We start from the raw sequence: 16,359 nt of genomic DNA, 5'->3' as shown, positions 1-16,359 counted from the left end.
AAACAAAACATTGGAAAATGATAATGCTGAATGCAATCTAAAAAATAAAAATGTCAGGGCTATGTACCTGACATGTTGGTTCCCTAATCTGTTAAAAGCTATTTTCAGAAATTCATGTTTAAATGAAAAAAGGAGCATATATGTGCCATTTTTACATTGCCTTTTAGCTATCCTTTGCTATTCTTCATATTATCGGTGATGTGTTGCTATAAAACAAAATCTAGATACTTGAAAGTTAATCAAGATGTAATAAAAACTATTTTCTTAAACTGCATGTCTCAAATACACTGATAACTTTATTTGTACCCCTTTATTCATAATGTTATATGTACTGACTAAATAATGAATATAAAATTTGGAAAAATGTTTATCCTCTTTCTGTCTTTTCCCCAGACAGGAATATGGACTGAGCTATACAAGATTGAGGATAACTTTCTAAAACCACTGCATACTGGACTAAATATGTCAAAAGCCCATTATGAAGCTGAACTCAAGAATACAAAAGAAAATAAAAAACATAGAGGTCAGATACTTTATAAAATCATGATCATCATTGTTCAGTTAAGAATGACCTTAGTTTATCTTATTTGAAACTGGCAAACTTTTTATGTAGTGCAAGTGGCAGCATTTTCGCTGTAACACAGTGTTTGACTAGTATGGTTATTTTACCAAATTTTTCTGAGTTTTATGTTACTATTCCAGTTTCAAAATTTTATTATCATTGTCCATTTATCTTATAAGTTATATATGGTGTCATTACTGATTAGAAAACATATATACATACATATAATATATATATGTAGCTTCAAAAGCAAATGGACAGAACTATGCTTTGAGTAATAAGGGTACTAAATGATCAGCTGTACTTTTTTGTGTTTTCTTTAAAAATTGTGTAGAATTTCTGAACCAGTTTAATCTATTGTAGTATAGTATCCGGCACAAATCAGGAAATATACTTTACACTCAGCCATAGACTAATTTTGCACTGCCAGATATTACATATTATTGATGATCAATGACTATATACATATCATTTATTTATTGAAATTAATTTACACCACACTTTTTTTTCTGTAGAATCTAAAGAGGAAAATCCACTCTGCACACTAAGTGTTGCAGGCGAAAAGCTGCCTAATATGACCACAGAGATGCAGCTTCAGGTAAGTTGTGTTTTCACTGGAGAACATGATTTAAAAATTTTTGACATTGTCTGTGCCCTTAAAAAATCTGTGAATAATGGGAAACCAAATGCTATTTACTTAATGTAGGAGTCTGCTAAGCTACATGATGAATAACGGTAATCTGTTTTGACATTTTAGGTCCTACAGTCAGCTATGTTCACTTTTGATTTAATAGAAAGTGTCCTGGCCAGAATAGAAGAGATCATCGAGGTGAAGGCAAAAAAATAATCAGAAGAAAAACTAGGTCAAATGATGCATCACTGGCACTATTATGTCTCTTGCTGTGTATAGGATTTTTGACAAATGTGTGTTTATCTTTATAGCAAAAAAAATCAATGAATAAAGAGTATTTCTATTTTTTTATTCAATAAAAATATAACAGTGTGTCAACACCAACAAGTAAATATACTTATTTTTCTTGGTTAAATATACTATATATACTGCAGCAAAGTTTTTGTGAGGCCAGCTGAGATGCTGCCATTTAAAACAGTTGTTACCATACCACTTTATGCATTTCATTAATAATAAGTTGTATATTTAAGGTAATATTTTTTAACAGATTTAATTTCCACCACATTAACATAAAATCAGAGTTGTGAAGATAAAAATAAAACAAACGTGAAAATCATGACCAGCTACTGTATATAATATCAAGAAGCTAACATCAAAATTGTATTTCTTCAACATCCAACAGCAGTATACATGCTAAATACAGAATGATCTAAAACTAACGCTATTGTTACAGTTACTTACAGTTCTATATTATAAGGCCTAGTATTAGGACAGTCCAATGCAACATTGCAGTTAGTCCACTATATATTGTGTGGTATGTTTATTTAATACTCAAAATGTACACGTTTTAAATTAATATTCTAAATGTATACTCCTGTTTATACCAAATACAAGAGTCCTTGAGGTCCATTCCAGATTTTTAGATAATCATGGACTTCACTCACAGTCAAACTGCATCTTGCGAAGCACTTCCCACATAGGGCTTTGGTCAATAATATGAGCTCTAGCCAAAGATATACGGTCTCTAACACTGTCAATGCTAGGTTTACTTGTTACCTGTTTTTTAAAAAAAAAAAAAAGTAACAACATATATAGTAAAATATACATTTCAATGCTTCTTATAGTTGCGTCATAATGTCAATAGTGTAATGAATGCTTTATGTGTCCTAAAGTTGCTTATTTTATGGCTACCTGCTAGTTTTACTATTCACTTTTTGAGTACAACTTGTACATTTTGCAGCTTAATTTAATAAATATAACACATAATGGAAAATTACACTGTTATCCACTTACCAGTTTATTGCTAAACAAGTGTGTATTACCAGTACAGCCTAAAGCCCAAAACTGAGAAAGGACTACTCAAAAAATGTTTATGGTATTATAGCATGTACAGTCATATGAAAAAGTTTGGGACCCCTCTGAGCCTGCATAATAATTTACTTTCAACAAAAAAGGTAACCGTGTGTGGATGGTAGGGGCGCTATTGCCCCGTGAAACTCAACAGACAGGACACACGTTTAAAAGCACCAAGAAGAAATTTTAATATTTACTTCAAATAAATGCACAAAGCACCACACACTCCACAATTCTTCAATAACAATAATTAATATGGTTGGATTAGCTCATTAAGCCTTGAACTTCATAGACAGGTGTGTCCAATCGTGAGAAAAGGTATTTAAGGTGGTCAATTCCAAGTTGTGCTTCCCTTTGACTCTCCTCTGAAGAGTGACAGCATGGGATCCTCAAAGCAACTCTCAAAAGATCTGAAAACAAAGATTGTTCAGTATCATGGTTTAGGGGAAGGCTGAAAAAAGCTATCTCAGAGGTTTAAACTGTCAGTTTCAACTGTAAGGAATGTAATCAGAAGATGGAAGGCCACAGGCACAGTTGCTGTTAAACCCAGGTCTGGCAGACCAAGGAAAATACAGAAGCGGCATATGCGCAGGATTGTGAGAATGGTTACAGACAACCCACAGATTGCCTCCAAAGACCTGCAAGAACATCTTGCTGCAGACGTTGTATCTGTACATCGTTCTACAATTCAGTGCAATTTGCACAAAGAACATCTGTATGGCAGGGTGATGAGAAAAGCCCTTTCTGCACTCACGCCACAAACAGAGTCGTTTGTTGTGTGCAAATGCTCATTTAGACAAGCCAGATTAATTTTGGAATAAAGTGCTTTGGACTGATGAGACAAAAATTGAGTTATTTGGTCATAACAAAAAGCACTTTGCATGGCGGAAGAAGAACACCGCATTCCAAGAAAAACACCTGCTACCTACTGTCAAATTTGGTGGAGGTTCCATCATGCTGTGAGGCTGTGTGGCTAGTTCAGGGACTGAGGCCCTTGTTAAAGGTGAGGGTCGGATGAATTCAACCCAATATCAACAAATTCTTCAGGATAATTTTCAAGCATCAACCACAAATTTGAAGTTACGCAGGGGTTGGATATTCCAACAAGACAATGACCCAAAACACAGTTTGAAATCTATCAAGGCATTCATGCAAAGTTCTGGAATGGCTGTCACAGTCCCCTGACTTGAATATCATCGAAAAATCTATGGGATGATTTGAAGCAGGCTGTACATGTTCGGCAGCCATCAAATTTAACTGAAATGGAGAGATTTTGTATGGAAGAATGGTCAAAAATACCTCCATCCAGAATCCAGACACTCATCAAAGGCTATAGGAGGCGTCTAGAGGCTGTTATATTTGCAAAAGGAGGCTCAACTAAGTATTGATGTTATATCTCTGTTGGGGTGCCCAAATGTATGCACCTGTCTAATTTTGTTATGATGCATATTGCATATTTTCTGTTAATCCAATAAACTTAATGCCACTGCTGAAATACTACTGTTTCCATAAGGCATGTCATATATTAAAAGAAAGTTGCTACTTTGAAAGCTCAGCCAATGATAAACGAAAATCCAAAGAATTAAGAGGGATTCCCAAACTTTCATATGACTATGTAGTAGAACAAACAACTGACATTCTGTGAAAGTGATCTTTTTCATTTTTTAGTTTCTGGTATACAATAAAATTGACAAAAATTTCAAAACCAGTTATCAGTAGCTTCAAGAAAAGTGTGTATCTAGAGTTGCATCATCGAGAAGAGCAGGTGGCAGGTAAACAGATGGATGGATGTACAGTATGCTTAACAAGAAACATGAAAGATAACAATTTAATTTGACTCACTTGGGCAATAGTCGTCATGCTTCTTGTTATCTCTGTAGAATTGTGAACAGGCAATATACGAAGACTGCTTCCTAGGAATCTTCAAATGGTAAATATAATTTAGGCATAATGAAAAATCTCTCAGATATATGGCATATATAAATACTGAATTTTATATAATACATGCATATATCACAGGTTAATTTAATTGGACTGCTCAACATTATTCAGTGACTCTGGGGTAGCAACTGAACCAGTCCATTACCTTAGCCACTAATAAAACACAGATTTGTACATTAACAGTAGTGGGCATAAGACCAAGCAGTATCGTGAACTGTACTTGCAAGTTTTTTTTTCTTCAAATTATTTCCTAGGCTACCATAAATATTTAAAATATATATGTCACCACTTGCCTTTTCTGTGGCTATAAAAATTAAAACTGTTTTTTCATATTCAGTTTTAAATGCAGCCTCTGGCTATGAACCCCTGCAGATTTTATTTTTTTTCTCCAGCCGAGTTTTTTTTTGTTTTTTCTGTCCTCCCTGGCCATTGGACCTTACTTTTATTCTGTTAATTAGTGTTCTCTTATTTTAATTCTTACTTTGTCTTTTTTCTCTTGCTTCATCATGCAAAGCACTTTGACCTACATTATTTGTATGAGAATGTGCTATATAAATAAATGTTGTTGCTGTTATGAAAGAAACAGTAAATTAATTAAGTGGTGATTACATTAATCAACTAAATGTATCATACGATTCTTACATTCACTAAACAGTGGCATTTAGGCTTTGATGTTACAAAATTGACTTAATGAACAAAAAAGATGTAACAGGGTATATATGTTTCTGTACAATTAAGGTTGTGGTAATTAAATGGAATAACAAGAGGATAATAAAACATTACACAGTCATTATTTAAAATGATGCATCAGAAAAATCTACAACCATTCTTACTTTCTTGTATATGAAGTATAGGGAGAGTATTGTAATTGTCCAAAGATACGATGTCGAGATTTTTATGAATCTGGATGTTTTAGACCTCCCTGAGTCCGAAAATACCATTTTTGGAATTATGTCTGTGTATGTAAACAAGATAACTTGAGCACACTTTCACTTAGGTCAACCAAATTTTGCATACAAGTATTAGGTTCAAAACATAGATTTGTATCAACTTTTGGGCTATTTCCGTTAACCGGAAGTGGTACTTTACCTTTTATTCATGCAGCTGCAGAGTCCAATTTATTCAACTTTACTTTTATAATAATTGTTCAATATATTATTAATTTGATTTGTGATTGATGGTTCTTTAATGTATATAATATAAAAATATAATAATTGTCTTGCGGTTTATTCCTCAAGTATCCATCCCCATATCTGAGTATACAAGAAAGTCTAAGGGGGACCACTCCCGATTTTTTTAGTTGCTACAGCAATGAATTACTGGATATGAAAAAGCTGGGCAGAAAATTACCAAGGCCAAAATCTTAATATATTAGAATATTTTGAAAGGTGTACTAATATATGCTTTGAAAATATAATACCTCTGCTGAATTGTGGACAGTACTTTCCATTCTTTTTCTCCATAAAGTGAAGCTACAAGCAGAAGAAAGCTGTTTCTGTGTACATGCAAGAACTTTTCAATTTTTTCAAAAACACCTGCTTCCTCTCGCATGTCGGAGAATTCCATTGTGTCTATGATCATAAATGCAACACCTAAACAAACATAAATTGTCATTTAATGCCTGATATTCTATAAAACCTTAGATTATATGAGATAAAAACTCTAAGCAGGCATACACATTCAATGAGGCTGTATTTATCCAATGCCCCAGATATGCATGCTCATCCACACTAGGGGCAATGATCTTTATGTGCTTACCAATTTACAAGAATTTATCTTTTACATGATCTCACTTTGAAAGTTGAGGAAATGTACGAATCAGTGTATTCCTTGATGCTCTGAAAGGTGTTCAACATTTGGCATAAAATTCAAGAAATGTTTTTTGTGACATACCCAAATCATCAGTATTGCAAAGCTGCATTTTACACATATCATCACCAACACTTTAATTTCAGCAGACAGCTTGTGGCTTCTCTATGTAGATGGAGTGATCACATAATGTACAAGTATTGTTACAAAAATTATTTCTTCTCTGTCAAATTGATATCTTTTTACAAGTTCATTATCCAGTGTTTCATTATGTCTTTCTTGGATGTGCATTCTGATCTCTGTCTGAATTGTATTTTCTGATAGCTCCTAGTGAGTTTGAACAGCTAATTAGCTCTCCTACATATTGGTGAAGTAAAAATAGTTTCCTAAACTAGGAAAATTGATAAAATGTTTTCAATTTTACACCTAAGGATAAGGCCAGATATGCATCATTCTGTGCTTTTTGTGCAAATTAGGACCATTTTCATACTGAGACACTTGGCAAATATGGCCATTGGTGGTAGAAGATGAAGTCAAAAGAAAAACATAAAAAATATGTAAGAACTGAAAACCTCTTGAAGTTATCCCAGTCAACCTGTGTGCTTCTACACATCATACAGTTTGTCAGTAACAGCAAGTTTAAGGCCCACAAAGAATAAAACTGACTAGATACTCTATTTTTTAAACAAGTTTCTTTTCAGTGTTACACTGTTTCATTTTATCATTTATACAATATTATGCTTATTTTTTCCCTGCCCTGTTAAATGATTTATGAAAGAAAATACTTGATGAGAAAAATGAAAAAATCCTGGGAGACTAAAAAAGTTATAGTTATATAGAATAGTTGTTTTGATCTTTGCATGAAATTTAATTTTAAAAATTTCATATTGTGACCATTTAGCCTTTACAAGGCAAAATGTGGTACTGGATTCAAATGTCTATAAAGTCAAAACATGTAGCCAAATAAAGTTTGAGTCTAGCAGCACCTCTCACATATACAGAAGGATCCAGTCCTGGGTTATTTTAATATGGGTTATTTTAATATGGCTCAGGGAGGTGTGTCTGTAATTTTTACTTTTTGAGCATAGTTTGAAAAGGAATGCATTGTTTGCAGCATGGCTCTCCACACACCCGTGATTGAGAAAATTATGAGCTTTTTCGGGTGTTGCTTTAAGGGGTTGTTTTATATGTATTAATAGGATTTTGAAAATTCTCCTCTCTATAGGAGTAATATCCATCCATCCATTATCCAACCCGCTATATCCTAACTACAGGGACAAGGGGGTCTGCTGGAGCCAATCCCAGTCAATACAGGGAGCAAGGCAGGAAACAAACCCCGGGTAGGGTGCCAGCCCAACGCAGGGCACACACACACACACACACACACATACACACCAAGCACACACTAGGGACAATTTAGAATCGCCAATGCACCTAACCTGCATGTCTTTGGACTGTGGGAGGAAACCGGAGTACCCAGAGGAAACCCATGCAGACACGGGGAGAACATGCAAACTCCATGCAGGGAAGACCCGGGAAGCGAACCTGGGTCTCCTAACTGCGAGGCGGCAGCGCTACCCACTGCGCCACCATGCTGCCCGGAGTAATATCCTTGTCTCTGTATTACAAATAAACAATTTAGTTTTGGAAACTGAAAAAACTGTGATCAGCCTGGTGACAACCTGCATTTTTCTCAAAACACTGTGAATAACACAAAATTTGATACATCAGCTTTCAAAGCTTCAAAGTGTCCTGAACCCATACTCACCCCTGAAGGTAAATGCTTTGTAATTCAATAAATAAGGAAGGCTTTGTTGTAATGGGTATAATTATCAGTAACAACACCAAACCTCAAATTCTTACAGTTCTGAACAACTACTTTTTTTACCAAGACTGAAGAGGATATACAGTCATATGAAAAAGCTTGGGAACCCCTCTTAATTCTTTGGATTTATGTTTATCATTGGCTGAGCTTTCAAAGTAGCAACTTCCTTTTAACATATGACATGCCTTATGGAAACAGTAGTATTTCAACAGTGACATTAAGTTTATTGGATCAGCACAAAATATGCAATATGCATCATAACAAAATTAGACAGGTGCATAACTTTGGGCACCCCTACATAGATATTATACATATACTTAGTTGAGCCTCCTTTTACAAATATAATAGCCTCTAGATGCCTCCTATAGCCTTTGATGAGTGTCTGGATTCTGGATGGAGGCATTTTTGACCATTCTTCCATACAAAACCTCTCCAGCTCAGTTACATTTGATGGCTGCCATAGATTTTCGATGATAATCAACTCAGAGGACTATGACGGCCATTCCAGAACATTGTACTTCTCCCTCTGCATGAATGCCTTTGTAGATTTCAAACTGTGTTTTGGGTCATTGTCTTGTTGGAATATCCAACCCCTGTGTAACTTCAACTTTGTGACTGATACTTGAACATTATCCTGAAGAATGTGTTGATATTGGGTTGAATTCATCCGAACCTCGACTTTAACAAGGGCCCAGTCCCTGAACTAGCCACATAGCCCCAAAGCATGATGGAACCTCCACCAAATTTGACAGTAGGTAGCAGGTGTTTTTCTTGGAATGCGATGTTCTTCTTCCGCCATGCAAAGCACTTTTTGTTATGACCAAATAACAAAAATTCCAATTTTTGTCTCATCAGTCCAAAGCACTTCGTTCCAAAATGAATCTGGCTTGTCTAAATGAGCATTTGCACACAACAAATGACTCTGTTTGTGGCGTGTGTGCAGAAAGGGCTTCTTTCTCATCACTCTGCCTACATGTTCTTTGTGCAAATTGCGTTGTATTGTAAAATGATGTACAGATACAACGTCTGCAGCAAGATGTTCTTGCTGGTCTTTGGAGGTGATCTGTGGGTTGTCTGTAACCATTCTCACAATTGTGCGCATATGCCGCTCCTGTATTTTTCTTGGCCTGTCAGACCTGGTTTAACAGCAACTGTGCCTGTGGCCTTCCATTTCCTGATTACATTCCTTACAGTTGAAACTGACAGTTTAAACCTCTGAGATAGCTTTTTGCAGCCTTCCCCTAAACCATGATACTGAACAATCTTTGTTTTCAGATCTTTTGAGAGTTGTTTTGAGGATCCCATGCTGTCACTCTTCAGAGGAGAGTCAAAGGGAAGCACAACTTGCTATTGACCACCTTAAATACCTTTTCTCATGATTGGACACACCTGTCTATGAAGTTCAAGGCTTAATGAGCTAATCCAACCAATTTGGTCTTGCAAGTAATTAGTATTGAGCAGTTACATGCATTCAAATCAGCAAAATTACAAAGGTACACAAATTTTTGCACAGCCAATTTTTCACATTTGATTTAATTTCATACAACTAAATACTGCTTCACTAAAAATCTTTGTTTGGAAAACACCCCAGCACTCAGATGTTCCTAGGAAATGAAAGACATACTACTGTTATCTTTTTTGTTGAAAGTAGAGTAAATTACTATGCAGGCTGAGAGGGGTTACCAAACTTTTTCATATGACTGTATATTACTAAATACACATAGAGGAGAGTGTGTGCCTGTGTCTGTGGCATTTAGAATACAAACCACTAAATATGAAGCTTTTATATTTGGTAAGGTTATGGACAGTATAGTGCAAATCTGAGAAAAATGAACACATCTCAAATACTCAAAAAATTGGATCATTAGTCCCATATTTATAGAATTTCTGGAGGTTTTGAATAACTAGGGAATGAAACCCCCATCGCTAGTCTTAAAATTAATTGTGCTAGCTTGATAGAAATATTTTAAAAAATTTGTATATGCTTCTGAAAGATACTCATTTTAGCTGCATTAATTTTTACCACACGTGAGACAGATATGATGATGTTTTAGTTGTAAACATCCCACGTGATACTCTGTAAGATAAGAATACGTTTTTTTAGCAAGTGTGATGCAGTGACATAAAGCTTATAGTGTTTAGAAAGCTTTGCATGTTATTTTCTGATGATGCTTTTATTGCAACTTCTCTTGGCTTTGAAAATCTTCTAATATGTACCCATTACCTAATGTTGATTGGGCATGATGAGTGATGTTCATAAATTTTGCAGAAAAAAATATTTTATGGGAACTCACCTCATGAATTGAACTAAATATGTGACAGGTCTGTTTAAAAAATAAAACTCCCAGAGAAAATACGAACAGAACAAAGGGTATTCCATAACACCACCATACATTCTGAAATATGTTAAATATATACATTGTTTCGCAATCAAGAGTAAATGTACCTTAAATATAATATAAAAGGAAATGAGGGGATATTATCAGGTTTTAAAAAATTAAGCAGGACTTGCATAAATGGTCTACCCTCCATCTCACTTTAGCTGGAAGAATTAACATTGTCAAGATGAATATCTTTCCTAAGCTTCTTTTTGTATTTCAGAACATTCCAATATACATCAATAAATCATTTTTTAAGAAATTAGATTCAATCATAATCTCATTTATTTGGAATTCAAAACATCCATGTATCCAAAGGGCAACCCTACAAAGAAGGTGGCATGGCTACAAGCTATAAAAACCTGGACACTGACACAAACAAATGAACAGACACAGGTTTGGTCCGCAATAGAAATAAAATTCTGCAGTACTTCTTTATATTCCTTGCTTTGTACCCCAATAAAGACAAGTCATCCCCAATATACTAACAATCCAATTGTACTTCACTCACTCAGAATATGGAACCAATGTAGGAAGTATTTTAAGATAGAGAAGTTTTTATCTGTGGCACCTCTGCACGAGAAGCACCTTTTTTCTCCTTCTCAAACATACACAGTTTTTAATGTCTGGAAAACATTTGGGATTAAATAACTTAAGAGATCTGTACATAGACAGTGTTTGCATCCTACGAACAATTACACTCCAAATGTAACTTTCCAGCGACACATTTCTTTCACTATCTTCAAATTAGACATTTTGTTAAGCAAAACCTGCATAAAATTCCCCTCAACTCCCACCTACATCTATTCCAGAAAAAGTACTAATCAGTCTTGAGGATGCCGACAGCATTTCTGTAATATATAAAAACATTTTAAAGTCCCTCCCTTTCAAAGATCCTAGAGTACAGTGGGAAAAGGATCTCTCACTCAACATCTCAGAAGAGGAGTGGAAGGAAGAAATACAGATAATTCACTCGCGCTCCATATGCGCAAAGCATACAATTATTCAACTTAAAATTATATATAGAGTGCATCTGTCTTGTTTAAAATTGTCCAAAAAGTTTCCAGGGCAAGATCCAACCTATGAACGTTGCAAACAAGTTCCAGCCTCACTGGCTCACATGTTTTGGCCGTGCACCAAATTAACATCATTTTGGACCAAAATCTTTAAATGCCTTTCAGACAGCCTTGGTGTCACAATCCCTCCTAACCCATTAACAGCTGTGTTTGGTGTACTTCCAAATGGGCTTAAAGTGGAGAAGGACAAACAAACTGTAATTACCTTTACTTCACTATTGGCACGTAGACTTATCTTTCTCAACTGGAAGAATTCTAACCCACCTCTTTTAAGTCAGTGGGTAACTGATGTTATGTATTATTTGAAATTGGAAAAAATCTAATTCTCACTTAGAGGATCTGTACAAAACTTTTTCAAAACACTTTAGAATAAACATTTACATTGAGGAAGCAGATTCTCTCCCCTCTTTTTTATTCTATTCATTTTTATTCACTTCTTTACATAGTTTTATTATTATTAAAGTTTTATTCTGCTGGCCTATCTCTCTTTCTCATGGGTGGGGATTGATTTGTTTCGAACCTAGGTTTGTTAAACTTGACTTTCTTGTATGGAATGTTATTTGATTTTAATAAAACCAGAGGTGTTGTTGTGCTTTGCCTGTTACAACTAAGGTGTTGTCAGCCCAGGACAGGTCTTCTGAGATGGTGACACCAAGAGACTTTAAAACACGAAACTCTCTCCACATCCTCTGCACTGATCGTTATTGGACCATAACTGGTCTTTTTATTGTTCCTAAAGTCCAGAATAACCTCTTGGGTCTTTTTGCTATTGAAGAACATGCTGCCAGGTTCTGAATCTCTTCCCTATATGCAGCTTTATCGTTGTCTGATACAAGCCCAGTGGCAGTCATATCTGCAAATTTAACAATAATGTTAGATTCGTGGATGGGTTGACAATTATGGGTGAAGACTGCGTAGAGGAGGAGACTCAGTACACCACCTTGTGGCACACCGGTGCTCAGGGTAAGGGTGGAGGATATGTGTTTGTCCAACCTGACAGAATGAGGACAGCTGGTGAAAAAATCCAGTAGCCAGTTGCATATGGAGGAAGCAACTCCTAGTGCATAGAGATTTTTGATTAGCTGGGTAGGTATGATGGTGCTAAATGCCAAGCTGTAGTCAAAGAAAATGTATGCAGAGCCACAAAGATGGCATTCTCAGTTCATCTGTTTGTCTGGTAGGCACACTGGTGTTGGTGTAGATCAGCTGGAATGGAGGTTTTGATGTGGGTGATTACCAGTCGTTCAAAGCACTTTGTGGTGACAGGGGTGACAGTGACTGGTCTATAGTCATTAAGACAGGTTATCCTAGGATTTTTGGAAAAGGCACAATGGTCATGTATTTCAGGCATGTGGGGACTACACATGAAGCGAATAAGAGAGGTTGAGTATCGCTATAAATACCTTTTCTAGTTGGTAAGCACAGGCCTGAAGGACATGTCCCTGTACATTATCAGGACCTGCTGCCTTCCTCATGTTGATGTTGTTGTGTGCCTGCCACATCTCATGTACATGTAGGACCAAAGGCTGTGAGTCTCCAGTCTTTTGAGACTGGTTATTGTCTTTGTGAAACTGTGCAATGAAACTGTTAAGTTCCTCTGCTAGGTTTGCATCGTTATTGGCCAGTGTATATTGTAAGTCATTCTTCTTTTTGTAATCCACCATTAATCGGATTCCTTGCCACATCTGCTGTGAGTCTGAGTTACTGTTAAAGCCCCCAATAGGAAAATAACAAAAGAGTGATAGGCATTTAAAATTATTGCAAAAATACAAGTATTTCAAAATTTCTTATGAATACAAATTTCATACTGCTGTGCTTTTCTGAAAGCATAATAAAGTAAAAAAACAACTTTATAAAAATGTGATCTAATTTTGATGAATGCTAACCTGGAATAATTATATTTCTTTTTAAAAATTCTGGTGCATATTTAGGGGAAAAGTTGTTCTTGTTTTGTTATATTTATTTATTGATCTTCTATGAGAAGCAAAATTTATCCCACCAGACAAATAAAGTACTATCTATCTATGGCAGGGTGGTGGCTCTGAGACTAGGGATCTGCACTGGCAATCAGAAGGCCCTTAACCTGCAATTGCTCCATCCTGGGTATGACGTTAATCTGCATCCATCCATATTATTATTATTATTATTATTATTCATTACATTTATAGAGCGCTTTTCTCAGTACTCAAAGCGCTATCCAGACAGGGAGGAACCGGGAAGCGAACCCACAATCTTCCACAGTCCTACATGTAGGCCCTCCAATCTGCAGGGAAAAACTTGGGGGTTAGTGGCAGAATTGCCACTCCAGCCACCATAAAAACCTCACACTGTTCCACTCCATCTGAACTAGTATGGTGCTGAGGTGTCACCCATTGCATGGCTGCACTCTTGTCCTAATCTGGATCCTGAGTTGATTTGTCGTGTGGTGGGTGCGGCAATGCGCTGTATCAGCGAGTGCTCCTAACCTCTATCTATGAAAGCCAAATTTTTGGCATAAATTACAGCTTGCATATGCTTAAACTGGTAATATTAGTCCGCCAAAAAATAAAGCCAATATAGAAGAATCTAAAAAAGTATTACTTGCAAATCTGGGTAGTCTTAAAACAAGATTGCAAATGATATTATTAGAATTCCAATTAATAATATGATAACCAATTTAAAGCGCTGGGATGTTTGAGTTTCTAGGAGATTTATTCAGAGTTGGCATGTAAAGTCATTTCAAATATACAGGCAGAATGAATGATTTAATGGCAATGTAGAAGTATGAGGGATGTCTTTATACTGAATATCTGAGGGGGTGAAGTCATGGTAGGAATGAATTATCTTTCATTACTGACATATTAGAAATCACTTTTTTCACATTAGTACCTTTTTAGATTTTATGTCTTCACAACACAATGTCACTAACCACAAATTATAAACGTATAGGTTAAAAAGAAACATTGGAATACACTGTCAGCCAGCAGAGCTCCCCGGATTTCAACCATATCAAACACATTTATGATGAACCTCAATGAAAAGTTATGGTTAAGAGGGAGACCAAGAGAAGTCCAAAAGTCTTCCAAGAGCCAGTGAAACAGCAAGATCAGAATGAGACATCATCATCATTAGGAATAGAATACAAATCTAAATATTCAGTACCCCTATTTTTTCATTTTTACCAGAGAGGGGGAAGATGACTGATCCTGCTTCAACACACTCTGAGTATCGAATCCGATGCTGTTGATTGGAGAGTAAATATGCAACCTCATGATTCTACAAACAAACAAAGAAATACTCCATTTAAACAAAATGTGTCCTCCAATACTGAAAAGTTTTTCTTTTCGAGAAAAGATTTTTTTTAGTTGGCACCTATTGCTAGTAACACAGCACCAGCTAAACTGTGGTGGCAGTATTGCCAACTCTGGAATTCAGTGTCTTATGCAACCCGTCTAAATTGCCTTTCACAAAAATCTGTGTAAGAAGGTGGTGGAGATGATATGCTGAGATGTCCAGTGATGTATGATAAAGATGCTCTTGGGTAACACGTACAATGAAGTGTGTCAGTAGCACTTACACACAGTATTTAACACATTTTTTATGCATGGTTTACCTCATCAAATAGCACTTAAAGGATAACAGCATAAGTCCAACCCACCCTATGGTTTATTACTTATATTCTCGTAAAGTATCATCTACTTTAAATAAAGAAACATAAGAAGGTGGCCCCCTGAAAGCTTTTAATATCAATGTATCTCTGGTGGATACCTTTATCCAATTGGACTAACAGTAACAACATTCATTACAACTGTTTCCATACTTTTTCTTTTTAAATTCTAGAACACAGGCAAGTGATGAGATACTCTGGTTCATGGCGAGGTCTGAACTAATTAGTGGGCGCTACCTTGTGATCTCTGTAACCCTCCTTCTATTTGCCCACATAATAATAGTCTCCCTCAACCCACAATGTGAAAATGGTAAAGTCTCTCTGTCTCTGTGTGACACAGATATACACCAAAATAACGGATACAGATCTGATGTTACGTCCTTAACACATCCCTCCATTATGAAACTCACTTTAATGGAGTTCACTCGGGACCCTCTCAGCTGCATGGTACACACACTTGAACGCGGTTAGCATGACGAGCACTGTGCGAAGAAAACCGGCAACGTGCAGGATTCATGGAAAAAAAGAGAAACACACAAATCCCACTCTGGCAACAATGGCCATCAGTACATCGAGTGGGCGCATACCTGTATGTGCGTTTTAATAGTACAACTGACAGCATCGGGATTATTGTCAGTATAAATCGTGTAAGTCGCACGGGTCTGTTTAAAACATACACTACTTTTCGTTTAAGAATAAAACAACGCGTAGAGGATGTATTCTTTCGATCAATCGGCTCTATATTATTTTAATCAGACGGCTGCCGCTCACAAATACGAGCGCAATGCACTTCACTATTTCAAATTATTGAATAACTGTTTTGAAATGACAGACTTGCCACTTTGATGCAATATGACCTGTTAAGTGCTTTAAAGCCCCTTTTTGCTTTCAGGGGTATTGCTACACTAGAGTCGTTTGAGCACTTCTATGCTTGCGCGCTCACGGGCCGCAGGGAGGCGCCAACGCTTCACCTGAAGGCTCGTGCTGACGATGACCGTTGTTTTCCACCTTCGGCCTTCACTTCCAGCCTGTTCCATGATGAATTACCCACTGGGTGAATCGAGGCGTGAAGCGTGCGTTTAGCCTGTCCCGACGAAATGCTGCTCGACCTCTGACGCCCAAGTTAGTCTGCTGACGC

The 16,359-nt window shown here is 36.3% G+C and overlaps 2 protein-coding genes across 2 annotated transcripts in view; one reads left to right on the top strand and one right to left on the bottom strand.

Moving 5' to 3' along the window:
- The window catches only part of glmna (glomulin, FKBP associated protein a), a 45,376-nt gene extending 43,791 nt beyond the window's left edge, over nt 1-1,585 (top strand). Inside the window, exons 17-19 of the mRNA XM_028811440.2 lie at nt 394-523; nt 1,078-1,160; nt 1,320-1,585. Of these exons, the coding sequence (XP_028667273.1) occupies nt 394-523; nt 1,078-1,160; nt 1,320-1,409 (303 nt within the window). The 3' untranslated portion in view covers nt 1,410-1,585. The remainder of the gene's footprint in view (nt 1-393; nt 524-1,077; nt 1,161-1,319) is intronic.
- A 476-nt stretch (nt 1,586-2,061) lies between these two features.
- Nucleotides 2,062-16,359, bottom strand: LOC114659153 (protein SPO16 homolog). Its single transcript, XM_028811441.2, has 5 exons — nt 16,193-16,359; nt 14,737-14,830; nt 5,908-6,079; nt 4,389-4,467; nt 2,062-2,249 (listed from the first exon to the last, which is right to left on the bottom strand). Exons 1-5 carry the CDS (start codon nt 16,256-16,258, stop codon nt 2,130-2,132), a joined length of 531 nt encoding a protein of 176 aa, XP_028667274.1. The 5' UTR covers nt 16,259-16,359; the 3' UTR covers nt 2,062-2,129.

The sequence above is a fragment of the Erpetoichthys calabaricus genome, chromosome 10, assembly GCF_900747795.2.
Source record: "Erpetoichthys calabaricus chromosome 10, fErpCal1.3, whole genome shotgun sequence".
Classification (NCBI taxonomy): Eukaryota; Metazoa; Chordata; class Cladistia; order Polypteriformes; family Polypteridae; genus Erpetoichthys; species Erpetoichthys calabaricus.
The sequence above is the reverse complement of the archived record's forward strand: the minus strand, read 5'-3'. Positions and strand labels throughout refer to the sequence as shown.